At 47.7% G+C, this 12232-nt stretch overlaps 1 protein-coding gene across 5 annotated transcripts in view; it reads left to right on the plus strand.

The window, feature by feature from the left end:
• Positions 1-12232, plus strand: part of MAP2K3 (mitogen-activated protein kinase kinase 3) — a 53624-nt gene that overhangs the window by 29569 nt on the left and 11823 nt on the right. Inside the window, exons 1-2 of one of the 5 annotated variants that reach the window (XM_039360531.1) lie at positions 1708-1838; positions 4063-4192. The exons of 3 other annotated variants lie outside the window; for them this stretch is intronic. In XM_039360531.1, coding sequence (XP_039216465.1) covers positions 4177-4192 — 16 coding nt within the window. In that variant the 5' untranslated portion in view covers positions 1708-1838; positions 4063-4176. Of the gene's footprint in view, positions 1-1707; positions 1839-4062; positions 4193-12232 lie in introns of those variants that run through there. One more of the 5 variants, XM_039360530.1, reaches the window with a different exon arrangement.

Genomic DNA, 12232 nt, shown 5'->3' on the forward strand with positions numbered 1-12232 from the left:
CCCCCCCACTTCCCAGGCCCCCCCCCCCGCATATCCCTGTCCATACTTTAACCCAATGTTTCTCAACCTCTGCAGCCTTGAAAACGGGTGGGCTTTAACTCCCAGAATTCCAAGGCTGGCTGGGGAATTCTGGGAGATGAAGTCCAGCCATTTTCAAGTTCCCAAGATTGAGAAACGCTGGGCTAGCTAGGTCAGGGGTAGGCCACCTTGGCTCTTTTATGACTCGTGGACTTCAACTCTCAGAATTCCTGAGCCAGCCTGGCTCAGCTTGGAAACCTCTCCCTTTCCCCTCAGCCTGGCTGGCTGGGGAATTCTGGGAGTTGAAGTCCACCAGTCATAAAAGAGTCAAGGTTGCCTAGCCCTGAGCTAGGTGATCCTTCTGCTCTTTCCAACTCTATCATTCATGGCTGGCTGGGGAATTCTGGGAGTTGAAGTCCACCCATCGTCAAGTCGCCGAGGGTGAGAAACACTTAGTTGAACCTAATTCTCTTGCTTCTTTTCCGCTCCTCTGTCGCCAAGGTAGCAAAGGGACGAGGTGCCCGTTGTTAGCTTCTTAGCCTGACTCATTTTTAAAAGCCCGAAAAGAAAACGGGTTTCTCCAGCTTCACTGAAACTTTGGGGTTTTTCTCCTTCCGATGCGGCCTTCCTCTGCAATCTGACAGCGGTTTAATTTGCACCATTCCTCAAGGCTTAGTCAAGGACCATATTGCAGGGCCCTTCAAGCATCCTTCGGATTCTGGAGAATTTCGTTGTCTGCTCCAAGGGGCGGAGGGAGGGTGACTTTGGCCGTCCGACGGGCAGGTGGAGCTTCTTAAGTTTATTCTTCAGTGGAGAAATTAGCTGGCGAGGAGGAGGAGGGGGAGGAGGAGGCAAGCTTTCAATCGGATCGAATCCCAACCTGCAGATCTGGGACTCCGCAATGGAGAATTTGAATCAGTTGGTCCAGAGCAGGGTCTTCAAACTTGGCCCTTTTATGACTTGTGGACTTCAACTCCCAGAATTCCTCAGCCAGGCACGAGGAATTCTGGGAGTTGAAGTCCACAAGCCATCAAAGGTCCAAGGTTGAAGACCCCTGGTCCAGAGCCTGCCTCTCTGTCTGCAGTTGATTCTTTCAGATGCACGCAACAGTCATCCAAAGGCTGTTAACTTGAGGACTATCTATAACCCATTTTATTAAAAGGCACCAGTTTTCATGAACTGGACTCTCCTCCTTTAATACGTGGGACGGTAGCGCCTCTGACTTGGGCCCTGGAAAGACAACTGGACCCTCATTCTGGGTGTCTAAAGAAAGGACCTCCAGCTGACCCCCCCAAAAAAGCCTTCATCTCATCCTTCCTCCAATAAAAATTGTGCACCCTTGTGAATGCGCAGCTCGCTGGAGGATGGTGTTTCTCCGTAGGGACGTCTGGAGTTGATCTTGCTTAGGCCTCTTTTTCTATCACTTCTCTAGGCCTGCTTTTATTTCTCATGTTCTCTTTGCTAACCCTCCGCTCGGCGCATTTTGCCCTTTCCAATCCCATGGGCAGAATGCAATTTTGTTTTTGTTTTTAAATCAAGAAGGAGAAAAGGGCAAGGACTAGAAACTTGGTTCTTTTATTCATTTTTTTTAAAGCAAAATGCACGTGGCTTTGAGACAGAAAAGGAAGGAAGGAAGAGGAAAGTAACAGAAAGAGAAAAAGAGAAAGAAAGAAAAGGAGAGAGAAAGAAAGGAAGAGAAAGAAAAAAAGAAAGAAAGAAAGAAAGAAAGAAAGAAAGAAAGAAAGAAAGAAAGAAAGAAAGAAAGAAAGAAGAGAAAGAGTTGCATTTTCCCATCAGGGCTGCTGACACAAACTTTGCAGGTAGCAGGTCTTTCTGTCTGTCTGTCTGTCTGCAGAGGAGCCCTGTGTGTCTTTGTGCGTGTGTGTCTTTGTGCTTGTGTGTTTGCTTTCCATCTCTCTCTTGTCCCCCCCCCCTTTCAAAATATATCACGCTGGTGTAAGGTTATCGTTCCCTTCCCTCCTGGCATCTGCCTTGTCCACGCTCCAGCCAGGCTCCTGTTTCACTCCTGACGCAAGTTGCCACAAGGGGAGGCCCAGCGGCCGGGATTGGGAATGGGGGGGTGTGGCGAAAAGGGGGGGGGCACCTAGGAAAGCTCCTTGGCTACCCACAGACACAAACAAAACCTTTTCCTAACACGAGGGGGGGGGAGGCTTTTATTTTTAAATCTCTCTGTTTTGCAGCCAGTTCTCGGCTGGCTTTTTCAGAGTGCCCCGGTTCCTGTCCCCCTGACCCCCCCCCCAGCCCAGTTCTTTCAGACCTGGAGCCCCAAAAGATGAGAGCCCCCCCCCCTCTTTCCAAGTCTGAGCTGCAAGGTCCTGGCTTCGAAAAGACATTGCACCCTGGTCTGAAACATAAGGTAGAAAAACCCCACGAAACATGAATATATATATATATATATGAATGCATATCAGCAAAGCAGAGGCTAAAAAAAAAAAAAAAAACCATAGGTGAAGGAAGGATAAAGATGGCCACCTCAAGCACTGAGGAGGGTTTATATAAGCCCTTGATGATAAATTATCATGAAATTCTCCATAATAAATTATCAGGCGTTTTCCGTCTCTTGCACCTGTTATGCAAACTCTCTGGGTTTTTGGCTTCTTTCCTTCCCTCCTTTTTCCCTCCCTTTCTCTTTCTTTCCTCTATCCTCCCTCCTTTTTTCCTCCTTTTCTCCCTCCTTCTCTCCCTTTTCTTTTCCCCTCCCTTTTTCCCTTTTCTTCCCTTCTTCCTCCCTCCCTCTCCCTTTTTCTTTTTCTTCCCTCTTTCCTCCCTCCCTTCTTTTTCCTCCTTTTCTCCCTCCCTCCTTCCCTCCCTCCCTTTTCTCTCCCCTTCCCACTTTCCTCCCTCCCTCCCTTCCTTCTCTCCCTTTTTCCTTTCCTTCTCCCTTTCCTCCCTTTTTTCTTTTCCTTTCCTTCCTTCCCTCTCTCCATCCCTTTTTCACCCTTGCCCAGCTCACCACCTACACCCCAAACCAAACGGGGGGGAGAGGAGGAGGGCTTGTTGAAAAGCAACCAGCCTTTGACCCAGAACGGGGGGGGCTCCAAGGGAGAAACTCTCCACCGTCTTTCCGGGCAGAGATATTGGGGAGGGGGGGCAATTGTCCCCTACATTCCCCCACTGGGGGGAGGAGGAGGAGGCGGGTTTTTTTTTTCCTGCAGCGTATAAGGGCGCGGAGGCGGCGGGGGGGGAGATTGGAGGGTCCCGGGGCATCCCTGGCTTCCAGCGCTGGGGGGGGGGCAGGTTTTGCAAAATGCAAGGGGGGGCTGCGAAGAGGAGGGGGTGAGAAAAGCAATGGGTGGGTGGGGGGCTGTTGCACGGCAAGCTCTTTTGCACCCCCCCCCCGAAAGGAGCAGAGAGATCCCGCTGGGTGCATCAGAGTTAGCCCCCCCAACCCCCCCAAAAGAGCAGGGCATTCCTAGAGCCCCGCCCCTTTTGGCTCCTTTCCAGCTTCCTGTTTGACGTCAAGCGCCGAATCTCTCCGGGCTGCCCGAACGGCTCTTTTTACAACTTCTATTGCGGAGTGTGTGTGTGTGTGTGGGTGGGTCTGTCTCTGCGTTGTGCTTCCCCCTCCCCGCCCCCAGACAAGGCAACCTCGGCTCTCTGTCTCTCTCTCGCCTGGAAAGGGGGTGGGTGGGTGAGTGGGGTAAATCCACACAGATCTCCCGTGCAACTTTTTAAATTATTTTTTTGTGTGTGTTTGAAATTTCTCTCTTTTTTTTTTGCCCTTGTCAGAAGGCGTGGGGGGAGGAGCTAAGACTTTTCTTTTGGGGAGGGGGCCGTCGGTTGGTTCGTTTTTTCCCCCCTCTCTGTCTCCCACCTTTCTGGATGAGGAAGATGAAGGCGGCTTCCCTGGCGGCGTTGCAGGACCCGGCACCCCCCCGCGCGTGGAGGCGACCCGCAGAAGGACGGACCTTAAGCGAGGACTGAGCGTGCAAGCGAAATGGACACTGGCCGGGATCTTAAGCGCCTGCACCGGTCCTTGGAGTAACTGTCACCGATTTCTTTTTCTTTTTTTTTTGCAACCAGCCCGGGTGCCTCCGAAGCGAGCACACAACACACACACACTCACACACTCACAGAGTCACCCCTGCAAGGCGTTGTGTGCGGTTTTGCTGGTTCCGTAACTTCTGGGAAATCAGCATGGACAAAAAACAAGGTAGCTGCTGTGTCTGTTGCAATTGCAAATATTAAGAATAAGAAGAATGGTGTGATTGCGCGGGGGGGGGCGCGCGGGAGAGCGCGAGGGAAACGGGTTGCAATTAAGGGTTGCTGCTTTTTTTCCCCCGTGCAAAGGTTAAACACGCCCGTTTCTGCAGCGGTGGCGCCGGGGAGGGGGGGGAAACGGCGGTGGAAGGTTCTCGGGGGTTTAAAATATGCACCGGGGCGGGGGGGGAGAGAGGAAGGGAGGTGTGTTAGGAGTGTGCAAAAAAAAAAAAAAAGTTTTGCACGGGTTTTCCGGGCAGGGAGTTTTGCACGGGGGGGGGAGGAGGCAGAAAGTGCAAAAGGGGCGTGCAAAGCTTTGGCACGGCCCCGGTTGGGTTGGGGTCGCCGCTTCTCGCTTGCAGCCTCTCCCCAAATCATTGCCCTTCGGAGCAATTGGAGGGGGGGTGACCGTGTCGGGGGGGGGGATATCTTGCAAAACTTTTGTGATATTTCCGGCCGGCTCTTGACAAGTCGCTTTTGCAGCTGTGTCGTGCAGGCGAGCTCGAAAGAGTCAGCCATGCCTTTAAATTTATTTTTTTTTTCCCTCTCTGTCTCTCTGCAAAAGGATTGCGGCTTCTCTTTTTCCTTTTTTTTTTTTTTTGCAACTTCTGCAAAAGGGAGGCCCAGCCTGCCTTCGGAAAAAAGGCGGCGGGATTGGGGGGGGGGTTCCAGTTGCTCCTCCCCAATAGTTGCTGTCCCCCCCCCACCTTCCCAAACGACTGGGGATTGGGTTTTCTGACGTTAGTGCCTGTGCATCCTTTTTAGCAACCATTGCTAATTCCTTCCTCTTCCCCAACCCCCCCAGAAAAGAAATTCTGGGCTGTGTTTCCTGCTTTCCAGTCGGCAAAAACTGGTGGCGCTCTGTATATGCTTAGAGGTAGCCTTTTTCCTTCTCTTCCAGAAACTGTATGTAAATGGCAGGATGTCTAGCAAAGGGTGTGTTGGTTGCAGATGAGGAAGCTTAAATATCCATGACCCCCTTTATTATAGGGGGGGGAGGATTTGAGGTCACAGGTGATGATCTCCTGCAGTTCCCTGGCCCTGCATTTTTCTGAGCATAATTGCAAATTGCAATCTTTGGGTGCATATCAGCCATGAGTGATCATCCTGGATGATAGCAATTTATTCGCAGTCTGATACGTGAGGGACGGTGTATGCATTTGCTAAACTAAATAGGTTTGTGTATTATGGTTGGACAGGAGACCACTAAGTGATATAGACTAGATTGTGGGGGAAGGGGGGATGAAGCCTTGACAGCAGGTGACTTGCAAGCCACTTTTGAGTGGCTGTCAAAAAAGTTAGGTGGGGATGGCCATGAAGTCACCAAACGTAAGCTTGACTGACAGGAGATTTTTACCCTTTATGTAAATTAAATTAAGCTCAGTTTTGGTCCTGCCCTTTCTGTGCCCAAATGCAGAAAAGTTTGCAAAGTTTAGATAGATAGATAGATAGACCCATAGATAGATAGATGATGAATAGACAGACAGACAGATAGATGATGGATGGACCCATAGATAGATAGATACATAAATAGATGTTTCTCAACCTTAGCAATTTGAAGATAAGTAGACTTCAACTCCCAGAATTCCCCAGCCAGCTGTGGATATAGGTTTTAAAAAAAAAAGTTAAGAATGCTGTTTGTGTCCTTGCCTGTTTCCTGCATTATCGCACCAGTGCAGAATCTCTGGTATCTGAGATGAAATTCCTAGGAACTCATTGTGTTGACATATTACGAGAAAGCGAGTTGCTGAAAGAATTGCTAGCATTGCAGAGGGCTGTACAATCTGAACTAGGAACAAAGATAGAGTTTCCAGAAGCTGGTGGGGGAGGACAGGGTTTTTTTCCCCACACACACATACACACAACTACACAGAACTACACTCTGCTGATAAATGGAGCTGGCCTCGCTTAGGTTTTGGATGTTCAAAACACTTTGCATAAGGGTCCTTCTTCACCCTGGCTGTCGCTGTTAGTCTTTGAGACTGCAAATCCTAAAGATTTGCTAGCTGAGCGATTTTTATACCCCTGTGAGGTAGGCCAACAAGTTCCTCCTGCAGACACAAAATGGGTCATCCTTGTTTAGCAACCGTTCAATGAAAAACAAAAATCAGTCGGCAAATAGTCTTCCCATTGAGATCTGCAAAACCAATAAAAAAGCGGAAAGATTAGAGAGTCACGGTTTCACTCAGTGACCTGTTAAAGACCAAGCTGGCTGTTGCTAAACGAGGACCGCCTGCAGATAAACTGGATTAAGATGATGCCTTATTATGCAAACCTCTGCACAATGATTTTGGGGAGAGAGGCAGGGTTATAGATCTGGAGCCTGTGCAGTTTGTAATTTTAACGCCAAGTGGCTGCAGTGAATCCAGACCAAAGCATTTGGATTTTATTTACTTTCAGACTTCCTCTGCCGCTGCCAGCCAAGGTTTTTTTTTCCCTTGGTTGGCATTAATGCTGTGCTGCTAAGCGGGTGAGGGCTAGAATTTGGCCTGGTGGTTGAAGTCCCAGGACATTTTTAGAAGGGAGGAGAATACCACCAGCTGGTTGAATTTTTTTTCCTGGCACTTTTTGGTGCAGGGCTAAAAAAAAAAAAAACCCCAAACACCAAGGCTATGGGAAATTGTGCTGTCATGGAACATTTTGACACACACACAAACCCCACTCCAAATGGGGAATTTTGAGTCCAGAATGGGCTGTTCTTAAATCTCCTTTTGGCCAGTTTGCAGAGAGATATTCCCCATTCTACGGGGGGGGGGGGGACATTTTGCAAAGCCCGGCGGACTTCTGTGTGCTTGGCAAATCAGAGTTTCATTCAACAGGGATCATATTTCCAGGTTTCCTTCCCTCCTTTTGAAAGATGGCATAAATAATCTGCGTTTTAGCTTGTGCTAGCAATGCTGGATAAAGGGAAAGCACCACGTAATTCTCAGTGGGGAATTTGGGAAGGGGCCGTCACCGGAGAAGGTCCTGTTGGGAAAATCGGTCCCGCTTCATTTCAGAGAAGGGTGGCATTTTAAGGTCCTGGTCTCTCAGTGTTGGCGGTTGAGTGCCAAGGTGTAACCGTGGTCCTTCACGGACAATCATTTGTTTAGCAACAAGTTAACAACCAGCGCTGAGAAAAGGGACTTAACGTCCAGTTCTCGCTCTTATAACGGCCACCGTACCTCGGCGTGCAAATTGTACAGTCTCCGCAGGTAACTCTCAACGACCGTAGTTGAGCCGAAATTTCTGTCGCTAAGCGAGGCAGTTGCTAAGCGAGCTTTCCTCCCCCGTCTTGTGACCTTTTTTGCCCCAGTTGTTAAGTGAATCACACAGTTGTTAAATGAATCACAATCGTTAAATAATAATAGTAATCATCATCGTCATCCCAGGTGCTGGGTAAGGACTCGATAGGTAGACAAAATGCCAAATCCAGTCTGAACATCTGGCTGACTGTGCGATGATCAATAATAATAATAAAAAGTTGGAAGGGACCTTGGAGGTCATCTAGTCCAACCCCCTTCTCTCTCTCTCTCTCTCTCTCTCTCTCTCTCTCTCTCTCTCTCTCTCTCACACACACACACACACACACACACACACACACACACACACACACAGTTTTCCCAAGGCCAAAATCGTCTGCCCATGGCCTACAAGGTTTTTTGTTTTTTGTTTTCCCTTCAGACAAACAGAAGTCACCCGTCTCGGGGATCCGTCCTGTCGCCAGAGGAGTGTGTGTGTGGTGGGGGGTTTGTGAATGTATTTTTACCATTCTTTTAGTGACTCAGAAGCCTGATGACATCACCAATTTCAGGCAGGCCCAGAAATTCTTTGGGAACAAAAGAGGTTTTTACAGTCATCTTCTGGAAACGATTCAAGGAAGTCTTGGAGGAGAATTCCAGATGAATGCTTTTTTAAATATATATATATATATATATAATAGGGGGAAAGGTCTTGGCATTTGGAAAGACTGTACGGAGCGGTGCGGAAAAAAAGAGATGTTTCATTGTGCAGTGCAGCATGTTTAATTTTGAGTTTTTTAAGGGTTGGAAGTTCAGCTTGCATCCATCTAAAGAGCAGTCCCTTTAGACTTAAACAGATTTTGGAGTGATTTTCCAGGATGGTTTTTGGGAGGGGGGTAAGCGGAGCCTTCAAGAGAGTGGGGGGGCTGGTAGAAACCTCAAAAAGGTCTTCAAAACTCTTTGAGGACAAGAGGAAGCTTAGTAAAAAGAAGTAAACTGTTTTTTTTAAATGTATTCAGTAGGTTTTTCAATCCTGCCTTTACTGTATTATTTATTTATCAATAACTCATGGTGGTGAACATACTTAATGCTACCACCTCCTATTTTCCCCAGAACAACCACCCTATGAGGTAGGTTGGGCTGAGAGAGAGTGACAAACCCAAAGTCACCCAGTTGTCTTTCATGCCTAAGGCAGGACTAGAACTCACCGTCTCCTGGTGATTGGCCCAAAGTCACCCAGTTGTCTTTCATGTCTAAGGCAGGACTAGAACTCACTGTCTCCTGGTGATTGGCCCAAAGTCATCCAGCCACCTTGCATGCTTAAGGCAGGACTAGAACTCACCATCTCCTGGTGATTGGCCCGGAATCGCCCAGCCAGCTTTCATGCATTTTCCTAAGAGACTCCTTCTATGCAGTCCACTAACATTGGGCAGCATTTGTTGCAAGTGTCAATTCCCTTTGGAAAAATGAGTCAATTTCATTTCTTGGCCAGAATAGAAAAGAGGAACCAGATTTGCTGCTGTTTGGGCAGCAATTTTTATATCACCTAAACGTGAAATATTGTACAATCTCCTTTCCTGGCTCCCTTCTGCAACTGTGCAAGCATCGGAAAAGCAGGACTGTGATCAGCAATGAAGATGCTTTTTTTTTTTTTTTTTTGCATAGAGATTGGCAGATCCCTGTAGCTCCCATTTTCAGTCGGTCAGTTCTGAAAAGGACAAGTGAGAATCGGAGTCTGCCTCCCTAAGCCGTTTGCTGGTTAATTGTGTTGCTCTATGGAGGGACAGCCTATTCAGAACAACAGAGATGGCAGGGACCTTGGAGGTCTTCTAGTCCAGCCCCTTGCTCAGGCAGGAGATGCTCTACCATTCCAGTCAAGTGGCTGTGCAGTCTCTTCTTAAAGACTTCCAGTGGTGGAGCAGCCACAACTTCTGGAGGGAGTTGTTCAACTGATTAATCGTTCTCATTGTCAGGAAATTCCTCCTTAGTTCCAGGTTGCTTCCCTCCTTGATGAGTTTCCATCCGTTGCTTCTTGTCCTGCCTTCAGGGGCTTTGGAGAATAGGTTGACCCCCTCCCTTTCTTCTTTGTGGCAACCCCTGAGATATTGGAAGACATCTGTCATGTCACCCCTCGTCCTTCATGAAATTCAGTGTTTGCAATTCAGCATAATGATCCATTCTTTTGGGGATTAGGGATTAGGGTGTGTAGGTGTGCGTCTCTCCAAAAAAACACACCTTGCTGTCGTGGTGGCAAGCTTTAAGAAGAGGTTTTCTTTAGAGGAATTTTCCTCTTAGGGAAATTAACGGAGAAGACTAGCAACGGCGAATTCTACTTGCTATAGGTTACCACCTCGACCAAAAGCAACAGTTGCTGGGCAACACAGCCAGGGCAATCACAGTGTGCGTGTGTCCTGCTTTGCAGCTTTCCAGAAACATCCATCTGTCCACTAGGAAGCAGATCCAAGCTCACTTGGCCTTCTAAAACAGGCCCAGTGAGTCTCAATACTGCATTGCACTGGCTAAGGATCCACTCTTCTTTTGAGTCATCCGAAAACAAATGGTAGCACAGCCGCATTTATAGGGCTTTTAACACACCCCTGTCCCACTTTCCTGGGGTGACTCATGTCTGACTTCCAGGCGAGTTAGCCGTCAATTCCTTCCTTCCTTCCTTCCTTCCTTCCTTCCTTCCTTCCTTCCTTCCTTCCTTCCTTCCTTCCTTCTCATTCACTCAGAATTTTTCCTTCCTTTCCTTCCTTCCTTCCTTCCTTCCTTCCTTCCTTCCTTCCTTCCTTCCTTCCTTCCTTCCTTCCTTCCTTGCTTCCTTCCTTGCTTCTTTCCTTCCTTCAATATGTCAATGCATAACCCAGAAATCTGTGCCACAATAAAGGGGATTTCAGTAGCATTAAAACAGGAGATTTTGCATTGCCTGGAAAATTAAATACCACAACTCAGAATCTTGGGAAAATCTCTCCCTCTTTATTTTTGTTTTGTTTTTGAATTTGCAAAAGATAAAACTGTTAGAATTGCCTTTGCACAGAATCAGTTTGCCAGTCTATACAGTAAGCAAAATAAACAAACAAACTATTGTTGCATATGGACGCTTAACCTTTGGCTTTGCTCTGGATGACATATAGATGCATTAACATCCATTCCACAGCCTTCCTGTTTTAAACACAACTATTGCTGCAGAATCATTTCTGAAGGTTTGGTATCCTGGCCTGTTTTTATTTTTGTGACGTGTGTTTTCTGTGTGTCGTTGATCTCCTGCCACTGGCATAGAAAGAGGAGAAAGAAATACAAAGCCACCGGATCAGCAAGCTTGGCAGAAATGCAGAATCCCTTGACAGGCAGTTCTGGAAGCCAATCAGATGGTGATCCAACTAGGATGCTGTTCATTTTGGAGGGGGGATTTTGAACCTGCTGGATTCCTCCCCACCTCTGTTTCCTCTAGGTCAGGGGTGTCCAACCTTGTTGACTTTAAAACTTGTGGACTTCCAACTCCCGGAACTCCCAAAGCTGGCTGGAGAATTCTGGGAGTTGAAGTCTGCAAGTCTTAAAAGTCAGCAAGGTTGGACACCCTGTTTTAGGTCGTTGTTAGCTTGCCGATGCATTTTGTGAACCGGAAGCGGCCCAGATGTGCAGATTGCACAGAGGTCTCGCATTTTCTGCAGCCTCTGCATGCATGTGCATGGACGGCTGTCGCCGGGGAGTTGCAGGCTGAGTGCAGCAACCCGATACTCAGTCCTGTTGCCTGACAAGCCTCCAAGAAAGGTGGAATTTCCTGCAAAGCTTGTTGGGTCAGGATCCCAGTCGCCCAAACACTCCCGGCTTCAGGTGTTCACAGGGCTGGCAGCCCGAGTGGGTGGAGACGGGAATCCGAGCTGAGGATACAGATCCTCCTTTTCCATCTTCGGGGTGTCGTAGGTGCCCCGCCAAGGAAAACTTAGAGGGAGCATTTTTAATTGAAGTTGGGATTCTTCTTGCCCATCTTGTGGCCATGAGGCTGCCAGAGTCAAGGGGTGGGAGAGGGCAGGACCTCTGGCCAAGCCAGACCTGCCTGGTTATTGGTGCTAGTCCTCATGGTGTGCAGAAGAGTACATGGCTCTCCCCCGGTGTGTGGGCCGAGTAAGGGTCAGTTGGAAGGGAGAAGATATCTATATATCTATACCTATATATCCATATCTCTATATCTTGTGTATCTACTTCCATATATCGATCTCTCTCTCTCTCTCTCTCTCTCTCTCTCTCTATCTATCTATCTATCTATCTATACACACACACACAAACACACACACACTTATATACACATAAACATTTTGAATATTGGAATCCCAGGTATGGACATTTAAAGTCAATCAGATAAAAATAAAGAGCTCTGGGATGTAAGATAAAAGGCTTTTTTTATTAATTGCTGAGCTTTCGTTAACAACCTGTTAACAACATCAGAGCAAAGGGCTAAATGATAAACATAGATGCATATGCAAATTATATATCCCTGTCCTGTAGCTATGGAAAGATTTACCGGACCGCAAACTAGAATGACAAGCCTGGTTGTTAGTCACACGGGGTGACTAAAGAGGTACTCACCGTCTGCTGCGCCCTCCTTTTTCCTAAATCCTGTCTAAAATCCACCGTGAACTCTCCTTCTCGCTGTTAAGTTCAGGGAGGGAAGCAACGGGGTTATTACGCAAGCAACGCACCTCTCTTGATTTGTCTTCCTTTTTTTTCCTTTTTTCTTTTTCTTTTTAACAAAGTGCCGTTTCATAAAATCA

Source organism: Crotalus tigris, unplaced genomic scaffold (assembly GCF_016545835.1).
Source record: "Crotalus tigris isolate CLP2741 ecotype Arizona unplaced genomic scaffold, ASM1654583v1 scf7180000019173.45859301935:6455823, whole genome shotgun sequence".
In the NCBI taxonomy this organism is placed as follows: Eukaryota; Metazoa; Chordata; class Lepidosauria; order Squamata; family Viperidae; genus Crotalus; species Crotalus tigris.